The sequence below is a fragment of the Boleophthalmus pectinirostris genome, unplaced genomic scaffold, assembly GCF_026225935.1.
Source record: "Boleophthalmus pectinirostris isolate CB_2022bp ecotype Guang Dong unplaced genomic scaffold, ASM2622593v1 HiC_scaffold_4, whole genome shotgun sequence".
Classification (NCBI taxonomy): Eukaryota; Metazoa; Chordata; class Actinopteri; order Gobiiformes; family Gobiidae; genus Boleophthalmus; species Boleophthalmus pectinirostris.
The window spans coordinates 13,850,083-13,866,052 of NW_026571353.1; the positions used below are offsets into that span (position 1 = coordinate 13,850,083).

The 15,970-nt window shown below is 38.4% G+C and overlaps 1 protein-coding gene across 7 annotated transcripts in view; it reads right to left on the reverse strand.

Moving 5' to 3' along the window:
- Nucleotides 1-15,970, reverse strand: part of fbrsl1 (fibrosin-like 1) — a 310,834-nt gene that overhangs the window by 192,643 nt on the left and 102,221 nt on the right. For all 7 annotated transcript variants that reach the window (XM_055161581.1, XM_055161579.1, XM_055161578.1 and 4 more), the window contains exon 2: nucleotides 6,083-6,310. In XM_055161581.1, coding sequence (XP_055017556.1) covers nucleotides 6,083-6,310 — 228 coding nt within the window. The remainder of the gene's footprint in view (nucleotides 1-6,082; nucleotides 6,311-15,970) is intronic.

Here is a 15,970-nt window from a genome sequence, read left to right on the forward strand (position 1 = left end):
TACCGAATACCTGCATTAAAATGTATTTGAATGTAAAGTATTCTGATACATGGTCCAGTCAGAGTACTGTATTCTGATTACTATGAATACTTTCACAGGGTTGCATTTAAATTATAATGTTAACATGCAACATAAGATTAAAAACAACATCATATTTGTTTCACCGTTTCTTCTGCATTTATTTATCACTGACCAGATAAGGAATAATCACAGTTGCATGCACCACAAGAGCAGTGTTTCATATTTTTTTACTAGTTATGTGCAATTTGAAGCCAAAATTGAGTGATCATGCACCACCATGTAGTCCAGTAACTGTATTCTGAATACCAATAGGCCTGTCACAGTAACACATTTTAAAGTGTGATATACATAAATATAGATGATAAAAGATACTACTGAAACCAAACCATAAATGAGAATCATCCACAAAATGCACTTAAATAGTTAGTTTGTGTCTATAAGGAGTCATACAAGTTCATAATTTAACCTTCTCTGTCTCAAATCCTGTCATATATCCAAAAAATAAACAAAAATGAGTATTCAAAATATATATTCTCAGTACATGTATTTACTAACTTCCCAACACTGGCTGCAGGAAGCAAACTATTTACTCCAGTCTGTGCCTTGTTCCCACACGTGAATATTTATCCACCAACTTGTCCTCATTGTGGTGGTGACAATTATCTCCTGCGTGATTATTCGTACTTGTCATGTTACAAGCAGCTAACGAATTAATTTGTCACAGTCTATTCCAAGTCATGCTCCGCTTCTCCTCACACGCTACATGCTACAGACACCTCCGCAGCCTGCCTCATTATCCCCTCATCTTATAATGTGCTTTGTTAAATAGCACGCTTAACCTAGGTAACAGCAGTAAGGGCATTTTCTACCATGTTTCCCACTTAAACAGGCTTTTCAACCCCATAATTACATCACCGGTTCCACGTTTTAGGCTGATCTCATTTCTACTAAAACAGTGGATAGGGTTTCAAAGGCTCGCTCAACCATAACAGAGTGAGCAAAGGTGTGAGTCTCCGGGGGATACGTGTAAAGACATATATTTATAATGAAGAGAGTGGGAGGAAGCTTTTACACACTACGGTATGAAGACTGAAGCTGTTAAAGAAGTTACTAGTTTAAAATAGACATGGGAAGTGAGAATCAATAACGTTTCAAATAGTAACTTGATCTATACGTTAGCCACCAGCTTGTCTCCTTAAAGATATTACTGCTTTGTTTGGAATGTTCCATAGTATAACATTAAACACATTTACCTCGGACTTCATCAACTACAGATGTTTTTATTGCTCAGAAATAACTTGAAATACTTAATTTTTCAGACTATAAGTCGCTCACCAGCCAAAAAATGCATAATGAAGAAAAAAAAAACATATATATAAGTTGCAGGGGACTCTAAGTCGCACTTTTTGGGGGAAATTTATTTCAAAAAATCAGAGACCAGGAACCGACATCAGTAATTATTATTAATTATTAATTAGTAATAACAATAGAACAGAGAACAACAGCCTGAATAGTCGTCTGGTATGTTAACGTAACATATGAACAGTTATTCAGATAACTAGCACATAAAAAACAGAACATAACAAGTTTACTAAACTCTCCATCTCACTCCAAATCACTAAATCCATTTAATTCTTCATCCTCCAGCCTTTCTGAATCCTGACAGGATAGTTTTGGTTGACACTGAAGTCCACACTTTGTCGGTGCGTCCAATGACTTCCAGGAAAGTTGTCCTGCGGACCCGACCAGTTACCGTGAAACTGTGTTCTCCATCCCCGCTTTCTGCTAGTCCCTCACAAGTTTCTTGCTCACCCCAAACTTTCTTTCTGCTGCTCAATTACGGTTTTTGGCTGAATATTTCACTACTTGCAGCAAAACAGCAGCTTTTTCTGCAGGAGGCATGCACAGTAGAGTGAAGTAACAGTGGTACAGTAGTAGCAGATACTGGTACACAACCCTGGAGCACCCTCTTGCAGCTGTCAGTGTGAAAATCTTAATATATAAGTCACACTGGAGTATAAGACACAGGACCACCCAAACCATGAAAAAAAGTGTGACTTATAGTCTGAAAAATATGGTAAATGTGTTCTTATTGTCTTGAAGATAGATATGAAAATCCCTTGCAGAAGGACACAGTACATAATTCATCTCCATGGAGAAAAGCAGGTGGTTGACCCTCTATTCATAAAATTGCACAGTGCACCTTTATCTTGTTTTTAATAATGCCTACTACTAGTACATTACCCATTCTGGTAAATTTCAGTAAATCTATTTTTACTGAGCAGTTATGAAATCTTACTTGCACTGCCATCAATTTAAATAATATTATTACAGCATAGCATTATAAATGAAAAGAAGAAGAAAAGAATGTTCAAATGTCTGTATCTATGTATATTACAGTACAGTAAGCCATAACTGTTCTTACTAGTCCGGTTGTTTAACCAGGATGCCCCAGGTGGAAGTGATTCACCTCCATGTGGCTGAAATGGTCTGAAAACAGTACGAGCCCGAGGAGATATGGTCTGCTCTCTGCTGGGTCTGTCCTGGGCCAAACTACTGCCGCTCAGGGTCGCTGCTCCCCTGATAACAAGCTCCGCAGTGTTATCAGTCACCCACATCGCCCCCTACCTCCACCCCCACACACAACACTTCTTTGCCTCTCCGCTCACAGCCAGAGGTGCTCCTGCCTGCATCCATCTCCCGCTGCCCCTGAACTCTGCTCCAGTGCACTGTTAATGCCCCAGCTAATCTGATCTGTCTCCGGCTGGCTTACTGCTTATAAACACACCTAGATATGGAGCTCAGGAAGTAATCCAGAGACCACTACAGTACGAAGGGGGCGACCACGGGGGTGCAGTGAGTGGGTTAGCATAACAAAGTGTACAGATAAGTTTTTCCGTGACATTATTACAGGGGAAAGTGAGTGGAGATTAAAGGAGTGCACCTCTAAAGCACAGGTGATAGCTGTGATGGTGGTGTGGCGTTGCTAGAGCAGGATTACTGTATGTGCCATGGTCCCACTGAAAAATACAGAAGGTCAGATCCATCCAGCTCATCCTGAAAAAGCTGCTTTCTGATCCTTTAAACCAACAGCAAACAGAGGGATGTTTTAAAGCATTCTCGTGTGGTTTTATGAACTTGGCCATAGTTTAAACCTACTCTAGTAAAACATTTTAAAGGCTAAAACAAATCAGTGTACACAAGGCCATGCGTTTTGTTGGCGTGGGTACACACATGGTGAGTAAGGCTCTCTCAGTGTGTGTGCAGCTGTAATGGTCCTGACAGCTGTGTGACTGAGCAGAAAGGGGGGACCTGACAAGCCATCTAATTGGATCAACTACTGCCCCCACAGCCCACTGCGGTGAATACAGCACTGAACCCTGCTCACTCCTGTACTCCTCTGAGCCTCCAGCACCCCAGGGTGCCACCAGGAGAGCTGCACATCACCTCAGGCGCTGATCATTGTGCGTGACATACTTTAGGGACAGCTCCTGTGATGGGTGTCACAGCTAAGATCTCAAATAGACTTGTGTCTTTTATCTATAAATACTTGATTGGATTGAAATCTTTATTGCTGTTGCTTTATAACAAAATAATGCTCTGAAATAGCGACAAAACAAATATGTTTTCTTTTTCATTTATTATTTGTTCACAGGCCCTGCTCATGCTAACAGCACATGAACCAGCGTCTGTTACTTCAAAGCTTTACCATTTGTAAGCAGAGCTGTGCATGAGGTATTGTTAAGCTAACATGCAGCTGAAATAGCTGTGAATACTAAACACGCTCATGATGGTGTCCATTGGCAGTCAGACCAAGGACATTTCCATGGCAGATAAACCCACAAAGGGCTGCTCATCAAACTGCAGTCCATCTGGAAGCAGCCTTGCTTTATATGCATGGCAATCCATCTATCACAGAGAGCACGATAGCATCACAGGCAGAGACCAGAGAGGTGTTTGTCTGTAGTCAGCCTCCTAACACTACACGCAATCCAACTGCATCTAGTGTTGACACAGTCCTAACTATTCAAACTGGATTCAGATACAAAGGAAAATATTTGTTATTTTATAATTCATGTCACAATGATATTGAAACTATTTTTTCATTGTCATCTGAAAATAACAGTTTCTTTGATATTACCACATGGTACTTGTTCTGGTACAGATCAAGACCATTCTAAAAGTCTAGCTGTATATATTTATCCTACTGCACTGTTGCTGACAATTGTTAATTTCAACCATGAGACATTTAATAGTTTTATTTTCTGTAGTGTAACAATGACAATAGAATATGCTACTGTTGGATAAACCCAGATGCACTCTTAAAACAGACAAGAGCTTCTATCTTGAAGAGTCTGTCAGATAAAGATTAGTAAAACATTACATTCCCAAGGTTTTACAAGACAGCCGCAGTTGCACACACCATAAAGCTATCATCTGATTTGTAAATGCAGATCTGCCTCTGTAATCAGGCTCACACTACGGATAAAAGCACGCGCTAAATACATAATTTCCAACTGTCTCTTTGCAAACGCAATATCACAGCCAGAGTCATTTTCTAGCATGTTAACTTCCTGAGGAAATCTTATCTAAGAGAGATATTTTAGTCTGAGAGGGAGGCCTCCGGGCTACACTGGCTCATTATTTAGTTTGGCTTCCTGGCTACATTTCCCCCTTATCCTCAGCAGCACTATGGTGGATCTTGGCCACAGACAGAAGCATAAAAACATCCGCCCATTTAAACAAACTGTTAACACTCAGATGGCCTATCTCAGTAAAGCAGACTCGCAGGCTGTGGCGCTCCACTGTTTGAAGCAGAGCGGACTGGTCCTCTAACTGGATAAACAAACTCCAGCCATTTTGCTCTTAAAACATCAAGAGCTCAGCAATGTATCCAATGTGAGTGTATGGATAGTCACAACAGAACAGTACAATTTTCTAGTGGTAAACTCTGTGTGGTAAAGTCAAGGTCAAGTCAAGGTAAACAGAGCAAGTTACCAATAATAATTTACATTTTCTGAAGTGCAAAAAACTTAAAAGGGCCTATACTGTGCTATTTTTTGATCCATATTATCATGCTTTAAGCCTGGAGTTGTGTTTTGTTTCATTCACACATGTTTACCTCACAAATCCTGCATTTTTAGGCTGAGTTCTTCTATCAAACTGAAAATACATGTCCACCTTGTGATGCCTTTATTGAGCTTTGGAGATGCACAGTGGACAGTCTAATAATGCAGGACTACTCAAACATGTGTCAATGAAGCAAAAAATAGCAGCATTATAACAGGGCTCTCCAAAATCAGCTAATCCTGTAGTTGAAACATCTAAATGGTATGAGTTTTGTGGTTATTATTTCAGTCTTCTCTCAGTGTTAATCCTCTAGGTCAGGATATTAAAACTATTAAAGCAATTCCAAATCTAACCACAAATTGTTTATTGAAGGTTTATTATATAATTAAGTATTTATGTGATGCGTGCAGTACAGTCTATCAGTGGTGGAAGAAATACTACATTTTGTTACTTAAAAGTAAAAAAGAGCAAGTAAAAGTAACACATGAAAAAACTTAAAAGTAGTAAAGTACCTGTTTAAAAATGTACTTAAAGAGAAAAAAGTAAAAGTATTTTGCACAGATTTTGAGATCTAATAAAAGCTTCAAATGTTGTAATTTTGATACAGATTTGTGCAGAATTTAGTTAAATAAAAACAACTGAATTAGTAATTTTTTCTAGCTATTTTTTGTTTTTGTATATATTTGTTTGCTCAAACTATGACCTCAATAAAAAGAAACCTACAGGGTTTTCAGTACATCTCACACAATAATAAAAATACTTGTACTTTTCATCCTGTTCAAAATGTAGTGGAGTAGAAAGTACAGATACCTGCTCTAAAAAGTAGTGAAGTAAAAGTAAAAAGTATCCACTTAAAATGTACTTACAGAAATCTAAAACTGTAACTTATGTAGTGTAATTTTATTAGTACTTTTATTTTGTTACGTTCCACCAATGTAGTCTATGTCATCAGGCTGACATGAACCATCATGCAACTATCAAGTACACTGACCATTTTGTTCTTCTTGGAGTAGGTCTTCTTGAGCAGTCTCTCATTCATGCGTTCCTGTTCTCTCTGTGCGTGGTGGAGGAAGCCGTTCTCCAGAGGGTCCATCACCACAGGTTGCACGTTCTCTTCTTCCTCACCCTCCTCTTCGTCCTCTTTCTTCTGCCGCTTAACCACCTTCTTCTCCTTCCACCTCTCCACCTTCTCTTGGCTCTTCACAACTCCCATCTTTTTCTGACAAAATAAAGGAACATTTTTACATTAGTAATCAGAAGGTCATTAGTAATCAGAAGGTCAAAAGGGCATATGAGAACAGTGAGTACATGAGTAAATATTCATTATAATTTTGCATCAGTTTGACGAAAAAAAATTGAGAAGTAAAAAACAAAAATACAAAAAGTAGCCCTGGATTCAATGGATATCACTGTCTATGTCATTAAATACATCAAAAATGCAAGGACAGTTTATCTCTCTGACCCTTTGAACATTAATTTAACAAAATAAAGGTGTTGTCATGTATTTTTATTAGTCTAATAATAACTATTGTGTAAATTAGGCATTAGGCAGACATCATGGCTGCCATGTAACAGTTATAGTTATGAAATTAGCTATGTGCTGCCAGTAAAATTATGCACAAAAATAACTAAATATAAAAAATATGAAGAAAAAAAAAAAAAAAGTGAAGTGACAAGTGAAGTGTCCCTGTTGACTGATGTTTAAATCCTGTGTCAGTGACTATATGCCTTGGGCAGGACTTCTCAACAGTCACAGGACTAACAACAACTATTCACTCAAATTCAATCACTAGAAACAATTTAGTGTCATTATTTCTCCTGCTACCATGTTTACAGATGGATGGTGAGAGCAAGCTTGTCTGATTATGTTGCAATCAGCACAAGTATCAAAGCTTACAACCTCCTTGCTGAGATGCAACAATGCTAACCACTCTGCCATCATGCTAATGCTAATAACTAATGACTTATTTTTAAGTCATATTCAATGTGTTTTAATTAATAATAATGTGTTTGAAATAGCTGCACTGTAACATTTCTGTTGGAGGGTCTGCTGCCTTATCTCCATGGAGATGTCATTGTTCGCTATCACACCACCAGGCCAAGTTACAGGTCAGATCTGTGTCACAGTGAAAATGCATCCTCGACATGGTGAGCACTTTAGAAATAAACACATGTAATTGCATAAATGTAGAATATCTATCTGTAATATCATACCGTGGAACATTCCAGGCACAGGAATAACATCTCCATGGACACATGCAGGCGGTGAACCCCCCACCAAAAAGGTTACATATACATATAGACTACAGTATACTGTTACTTAAGACATACAGACAGATGCTGCTAAGCTAATCTTAAGTAACTGACAAAAATAAGAAGTGTCATTACATTTTTCTTTGTAACAATACATCAGAACAACCACCAGAAAAAAGCTCTAACCAGCTGAGAAGAAGATGAAATAATTATGTCTGAAAGAATTGTAACCTGCAGTCAAGAGTCTTCAAAAAACAACAGCAACATGGCAGCTCCCGTGGCACCGTAACTAATCAATGTCAGGCTTACACGAGGGATTTAGCGCCTTTATAGTCTTTCAAGGATCACTTTAAAAACCTCAAAACAATTGCATATCAGTTTAAAAAGAAAACAACAAGATTTCAGCTACCTCAGAGCAACAGTATAGTATTCACACATCTCCGAGGATTGACAGAATGGCAGGAGATGAATGAGAAAGAGAGGGGAGGAGGGAGAGTCACAGCTGGCAAACAGTCATGCATGCAGCCCTTTCACTGTTAGCTTATACAAAGAAAACAAACACTCGCACCCGGCCTCTCTCTCCAAAGTCATCTTTAATCCTGTCAGCCCCACAACAATGCCTTACCAGAGCCCATAATCACTTTATAGCTCACGAATAATGAGCTTATGATATAAAGTGCTGCTTTTAACACGCTCTGCACACAACACACACTCGCTTATATACGTACACTAGGGCTGCAAGGGTAATCGCAGTCGAATCGAGATTTTAATGGACGCAATTATCTAATAGCAAAGACTGCAGTTTTAAATATTTGTCCATAAACAACAGTATATCCTGTCCTACTCTGCATAAAACTGAGCCCTGCTGTTTAGATCTGCACAAACATGCTCTGAAATGTGACGTTTGTATTAGCTAGTTCATATGCAAATGTTTAAAAAGTGAACTGTGAATCACTAGGATCACATTATTAATGGAGATGTACGTAGCCTGCACACGTTAAAGTACTCCAATTCACAACAAGACACAAGTTTATCTCATTCTCAATATATGCACAGGCCAGGCCTCATGTGAAAGCTCAGAACATCCAAAATTCCCTCATTGAGCTGCAGAAGATGCACTAGCACTGACTCATGTTTGTCTGCAGGTGCTGAGGTTTAGGCAGTGACCATTCAGATCAGAGAGAGGCATTTTAGGTCTAAACCAAATGGATTTCAACATTGGAACTGGCAACTCAACTAAGGGACTCATGTGAGGCTCATTTTGCTTTCTGATTGTATAACTGTTTTAAGGCCAATAGTTTTGTAGATCAGAATACATTAGCATTAGAACTGACATCAGTAAAAGCTATATTTGATTTGAAAATGTCAACCTGGTATCTGTGGAAATAGACTTGTTTGTGAAATTTAAAATACAAATCATACATACATAAATTACAAATCTAAACACAATGGCTATGCTTGTCAGAAAAAGAGATTCTAAATGGTTCAGGCCTAATGTACATTTGAATAGGAGCAGGCATTTCTCTATAACTAAGCAGTGCCTTCATGCCTCAGTACGCCTGTATGGATTTGGAGTTTATTTATTGGTATTCAAACAGCATTTGCAAATGGCTCAGTGTCTAAGCCAGTGGTTTGTATATGCCCGGTACTTCATGTCTCTTCAGTATTGCACAAGCAGCAGACAGCCACTGGCTGTTTGCGAGGGTTCTCTCTATTGAGAGATTGTTATTCCGTTTCACAGAATGAGCAGGAAAAATCACACCATACTAAACAAATTCAGTGGCTTCAGTACGAGCATTGTTAGGGCCAAGCTGAACAAAATGAGGTAGGAAAGGCATGATTAGCATTTTTATTGCAATTATGATTTTAGCCCCTGACAATTTGCTGCTTAGTTTACAACAATTAGACAGAAATTAATTAAGCAATGAACAAGAAGATGCTAAGTGTACAAATTGGCTGTAAAACATTATGTTCAGTTATCATTTTGGAGTTTTTTGTTAAGGTTAAACTACACTTTAATTGTGTTGGAGGAGAAATGCTCTCCACATTTAAACATGTTTAAATTTCACTTGGACAATTTGTCAGAAATGTTGACTTTGCAAAAACTGTGCAGTGCAGACTCAGTCCCCTCTCTGAATCTTAGTGAGGAGTAACAAGATGGAGGACTGGGCTATAGTGCATGTTTTAGATTAATGGGAGTACCTGAAATCTCTAGAAGCAAAAATTACCCAGAATATATCTGAATGAAAAAGTCAACACTTTGAACCTGGGAATCACACTGGTGACCTTTGTGCTATGAGGCAGGAATGCTGACCACTGTGCCACTGTTAAATAAAAATACATGTTATTTTAAAACATTATACAGTATTATTTGGGCAAAATAGAAGCCCACAAAAATAAGACAGATGGGTTCTTGATAGTATTGCACAAATCAAATGTTGTAACTTCTTTCATTTGAATTGCTTATAGTTCATTTCTGGTTAATAAACTTTGAAACCCAAATTTATTGCTTTGTATCAACATAATATATTTCAATAAAATCCAAAATTCACAACTTTTCATTTTTGTATAGGTCTACTTAAACAATGGAACACAAATAAAAAACAGAAGTGTGTAAAGTATCCAATCTGTCCATGCTGTAGTAACACCAGTTAATAGAAGTGACAGTGGCCGTGCCTGTGTTTGTAGCTGCACAGACTCAGAGCCTGAGGGCCTCACTTCACATTTGTGAAACATCTGCTCACAGCTGCCAGCGCTCACTCGCCTCAGCTCAATGTGGATAATCTCATCATTGGCTTCAAGGGTGGGAGGTTACAGCAGCTGGCAGGTACGCTAACCCCAGAGCAGCTAATAAGTGACATCTTCTGTGTCCCAGAGCGCACATGAGAAGCAGCATGTGGAATGACAGGGCTTTAATGTGTAAAAATGACAATATGCTCTTTTAGTGTTTATAGGAAGATGCCTAAAGGTGTACTTTGAAACCAGGTGTATCACAAGGTTTACACTTTTCATGACTGAAATATGATAGCATTCATAAACTACACTGCTGTCAATCAAAAAGGCCTTTGTCAGTCATATTTAGAGTTTTGACAATGAGTAGCCCTGACAGTACGGTCAGTTCACAGAGGACTGACCTTCAGCTCCTCTGTGCTGCACTTAACACTAACACTCTAATCTACTCTAACCCTCACAGCAAACTGCAGTTCACACATACATAGGTGATAGTGACTAGTCTCAAGTTTTACATCATCTCTACAGCAGATCTATACAATCTGAATTGTGCATAATATCCACAGTTACATTCACACAACTACACTCATAATGTATCTAAACAACAAACTACAAATCTATTACTGTCAGCTTACATGGCACAAACTGCATATAAACCAAATGACCAAAGATGTAAAGCTCGTGTTTATAAATACACTATGTGCATTTTTAAGTTCTGAAACATGGAAACATGGCAGCACTCATCCCCACAGTGCTAACACTTGGCCAGTATACACATGCTTGCAACTGAATGACTGTACAGAGTATAAGTATATTGTGGTTCTTCATTACACTGATCACTATTGTGAATAACCATGTCAATTGGAGCTGGTACAGTAGAATGTGTGTGTTCACACAGTGCTCTGGCCTCCTGCTCTCGCCTGCTGTTTGCTGTCAGTAATAAACACATTGTAATTGTCTGAGTGTGTGTTTCTACAGTAGATCTATAATAGCTGCAGAAGAGGCGGCTCATCCATCTCGGAGACGCTGCCAGCAGCCGCTTAGCTGTAATATCATTTCCATATGTCAGAGACTGAAGAGAGGCTTTTTCTTCCATCAAACTCTGGACTCTGTTTCTACACACAGAGCCTTAGCACAGCACTAGATCAATATCTACTTTCTAATCAAAAGCAACGGTAGTCTTGGAAATTGTTGTAGTCAGTACAAATTTTGAAAGCTATCAAAGATTATACAACATAAGTATTAATCGATTACTTGTCATATGGAAAACTAAGCTGACACCCAATATAGTGAATAAACATTAAGTATGAACTCAAGGCTAGGCTGACGTGCCTGTCTCGCCTACTTTCTATTTAAACACAGGAGCAAGTCTGCTGCAATCCTCACGGCAAATCATTCTAGTTTGAGAACAACCAACTTTCAAATTTCTTTACAACTTCAGACTTGTACTATTTTAGTCTTTGTGGTGTTTACTGCTGGCCTTGACTCAACAATAACTTGAGAACCAAATGTTGCCTTCTCTGTAAATGTGTCCCCAGTTGTCCAATGTCTGACTGATATAATTAAAAGAGCTGAAAGGGAAACTGTCTCTTTTATAACAGAGTGTGAAAGTGGTTCAACCCAGGGCACAAGTGACCAAATAGTGGATAAGAAGTGGCTTGAAACACCATGCACCCGGGGGAGAGAGAGAGTTGACAGAGTAGAGCCGGAGGAGAAGAGGATAAGGAGGATGGACAGATAAACAGAGATGGGAGACAAGAGGGGAGGGGAATGAGTGTGTATGTGTATGTGTATGTGTGTGTGCATGTGTGTGTATATGAGGAGGGGCTCTGACGCTCAACTCTTCTGACTCGATCCCGTTACCCTAGCAACTGCCCAGGAGTGCAGACACATATGTGGGGCTATGAGTACATTAAATACAACACGGGCTTTCTACACTGGTGAGAATGAATGTATAGCTTTGACATGGTATTTCAGAGGTTTCTGGTTTTAAGTTTTCATGTTTTTTACTTGGTTTGGTTTACTTGGTTTGGTTTCTTAAGTGAAGTGATAAATTGTGGAGGGAAAATAATAATAATAATAATAAAAGTTAAAAAAAAAAATACAGGAAGTAAGTGGTTACTAAAAAACAAACTAACTTTAAAAAAAAGGTAAAGTAACAATTTACGTGCAAAGAATGCATTTTAATAGCAGTTAAAGCATTTTTGTAAAAAGCTCAAAAATGACTGAAAAAAAAAAAAAGGGTGAGTTTACTGTACTGAAAAACAATATCTCCATAAGCCTTGTTTTCATGGAAATGTTGTTCCTTTAATCTGCCAGTATATGGTATAAGTATATGGTATAAACATATTTATCTCCATGTAGAATATTTCGTGGTATGGTTTTAACTATTTCCATACAGATGATGTACCACCTCCAGAAAGTTACGTATTGTACCTTAAACAAAATAACGGTGTCATGATGTATGTAACTAGTTTAATAATAGTTCCTACATACAGTACATCTTCTGGAAATGCTCCTGGACACATCAGTGATAACCCTGTAATTGGCCCAGTGATTGGCACTGGAAACATAATTGCTAGATTATGGAATTACCTCTATATAGGTCATATATGCTGTCCATGTCCAATTAAGAGGTAAAATCATAAACTAAAATACGAAATTAAAATTTAAATATCTTAAATATGTGAACATCTGTAGTTTAACCTCTCATATGCAACCTGTCAGCATCCCATGGGCTTCTGAGAACATGTATAAGCCAGGAGGTACCAAGTCATCACACAAAAGTATCCCAGGGAGAAGTGAAAGTGAAAGTCTCTCCAGCCCCACAGAGCCCCACACGCATTCTCTCTCTCTGCTCTCGTCTTCTTTTAAAACCAGTAATTATTCAACACACACAAAAGAACGGGGCAGAATGAGACTCCCTTAACATCAGCAAAGCCATGGAGATATCACAGGGGCCCTGTACTTGAAACAGTGTCACGATATGGAGCCTTCAGACACACAAGAGGAGAAGCCACCAATTAAAATCTGCACAGACTAACTCAAGGTACAGTTCTTCACACATGAACAAGTCCTGCTGATAGACACTATGAGATTTTGAGTAAATAATTTTTTGTCAGGGCTAGGTTTTCATCTCTGTTTTGTGGATTGGCTGTGTGAATCAAATTTAATCCATTCTAGTCTGCTGTGCAATGATAGTAGTGGAACAGTGTAGACAGTCACTTACTTCTTAAAGTTAAAGTGCCTATGTCAGGTTAGACTAAACATTTTACTAAACCACAGTTAATATAATTGTACTTAAGATTTCTGCAACAACCTTCACACTCGTTTTCCCAATTTGGACATTTTTTTTTTGGTTTAAAATTTGAAAACACCAGGGAATTCCTTAACTGTGACCTAGCATGACTCCTCTAACACACCCAGAAATTATTATCAGAAAAATGTGTTTCTTGCATGTAAATTGCGCTGAACTTTTGAGCAGAATTACTAGTGTGATGTCATCAGGATGCACAAAACTCTCTACTTCCTGTAATTGACAACATATTTTCTAACTTTTCTTCACAAATTGATTCTTGATTGGTGTAAAACTATAATTTATATTTAAAGCAGATGTTATCCCACCAAATTAAATGAAAATTTGAGAATTATAACATACACACATTATGTAATGCATCAAATCATAACATATCCATATTTTATGTTATTAGTTTATTTTCATTCCTGAATGTTTCAACTGCTCACTAGCGATCTTCCTCAGAGTGGTCACGTGATGTTGACATGTCCGGTCAGATTTAAACAGGGTTTGGCATTTTTTTTACTCTCACACACCTGGAATACTGTTCTGGGGAAGTCGGGCTGCAGGTGGCGTTGTCATCCTACCTCCATCGGTAAGAAGACAGCACCAAAACCTGTATAAATCAGCTGAGCAGAGACGTCACAGCAACATCATGTGACCACTCTGAGGAAGAGCGCCAGTGAGCAGTCAAAACTGTCAGGTATGAAAACAAACTCTTGGTCTGAAAAAAGAACCTAATAACATAAATTATCAGAAGACCAAATGAACCTCATTGGACCATAACATACGCACTTACAAAAATAAAATCATAAGTCTAACAGTCAGTTTAGAAAATAAGCATCTTGTGTCTGAAATGAACACCACCCTAAATATACGGTACTTTTAAGCCTACATAATGTGTATCAGGAAGAGCATCACATTTAAAACCCACGGCTGCCCTTTTGTAGCCTGACGAAAGCAAACATTAGCCCCTCCAACTACCACTTATCTCATGTCCACATTCTTCCACGGGAAGGTGAGTGAAGTGTTATGCCTAAGGACACAACAACACTACACAACACTAGAGTCGCTGCCATCCAACTGCAGCACCTGGTATTCCCAGTGATCTCCCATCCCAGTACCACATCTTTCACATCTGAATATTCCTTACTCAAAAATCGTTTATGCCAGTACACCGAACATTTTCTTGTGCACTAAAGTCAGCTCCATCTTCTGCCCAACAGAGCGCCACAGTTGCCCCACCCCCTCTCTCGGAGCATATAATCAGAGGGTATTACAGCACAGAGGAGAGAGAGAGTCCTGTGCCAAGAGCCTTATCAGCATCTGAACAAGAGAAAGCACACGTTTCCACTATGATCAATGCGCCATAATTGCTTAGTGCATGGATTAAATCAAGCACATCCCATTCACCTTTTGTTAATCGATGGCTTGTATTTTTCCTGTTCATTTGGCTTCATGGTTAAAAGCCGGATCCTTTGTGTCTGTAAGCGATTTCTTGGCAGTGTTTCCCTGTGTTATGGGAGAATGAGGAATGAGCTCAGGTTTAAATCTACGGTTGGTCAGGTGGGTCCAGATGTAGCGTATTATAACACACGCCAAATGAACATGCCCGTGTCCAACTGTATTTGGCCAATTTAGACTACAGTGGCTAAAAATTACACTAGTCCAGATCTTACCAATAAAACCATAAAAAAACAAAAGTAATCAGTTCCTAAATCAGTTCTAAATTGTGTGAAAACAAGGACTAAACATGAGTATTGTATGTGACTCTTCTAATTGTAATAAGTTACGCCACAGGCTTCATTATAATCAAAATGAATAATCTGAACTAGAATTCTGGGTTGAAGAGGCCTCTCATTAGGTCCCATATTACACTAAATTAAATGATGTAATTAATCTTATGAGCTTTAAGCCATGTTATATTGTTGTTACCTCCTCAAAAACATATCTGGAGTTGTGTTTTCATTCACACGTTTGAGTAATCCTTTGTTATTAGTCTCTCTACACCCCCAAACTCTTTATTCCACCTTGTGATATCATGTAGTAGCGTTCTTCAAGCTACCTGTTACCTTTAGTTCAGTAGGCAATTGGCAAATGATTAAAGTGATGGCGTATAGTTTAAAAACATAGAGGAGGACTTCCTGTATTCCACGTGACATAACAAGGTAGAACAGCTTGTTTTTCATTTTGAGGAAAGAACTCAGCCTAAATACACAGGGTTTGTGTGTTAAACATGCATCTATGAATGAACTTCAGGTTGTTTTGATGGGCAAACAATATTATAACATAAATCAGAAAAGAGTGTAATATGGGCCCTTTAACTCTGTAATTATAATGTAAACTGCAAAATACACACATACATACATAAATAAACATGTTTCTTTGGTAGTTTCTGGCTCAGTTATTCTCCAAGCCGCTACACTGTGGTCAAATGATAACAAAGACATGAAAATACCAGGCTTTGTAAAATATAAAATATATTACCTCAGCATAGAAAAACTGACAGTTGGATTACAGTAAACTCTTTGTAAAAGGTCTGAATGCGCAACAATGCATGAGGTTTTCACACTTCACACTTGCCAAAGCAATGTGTGAGTT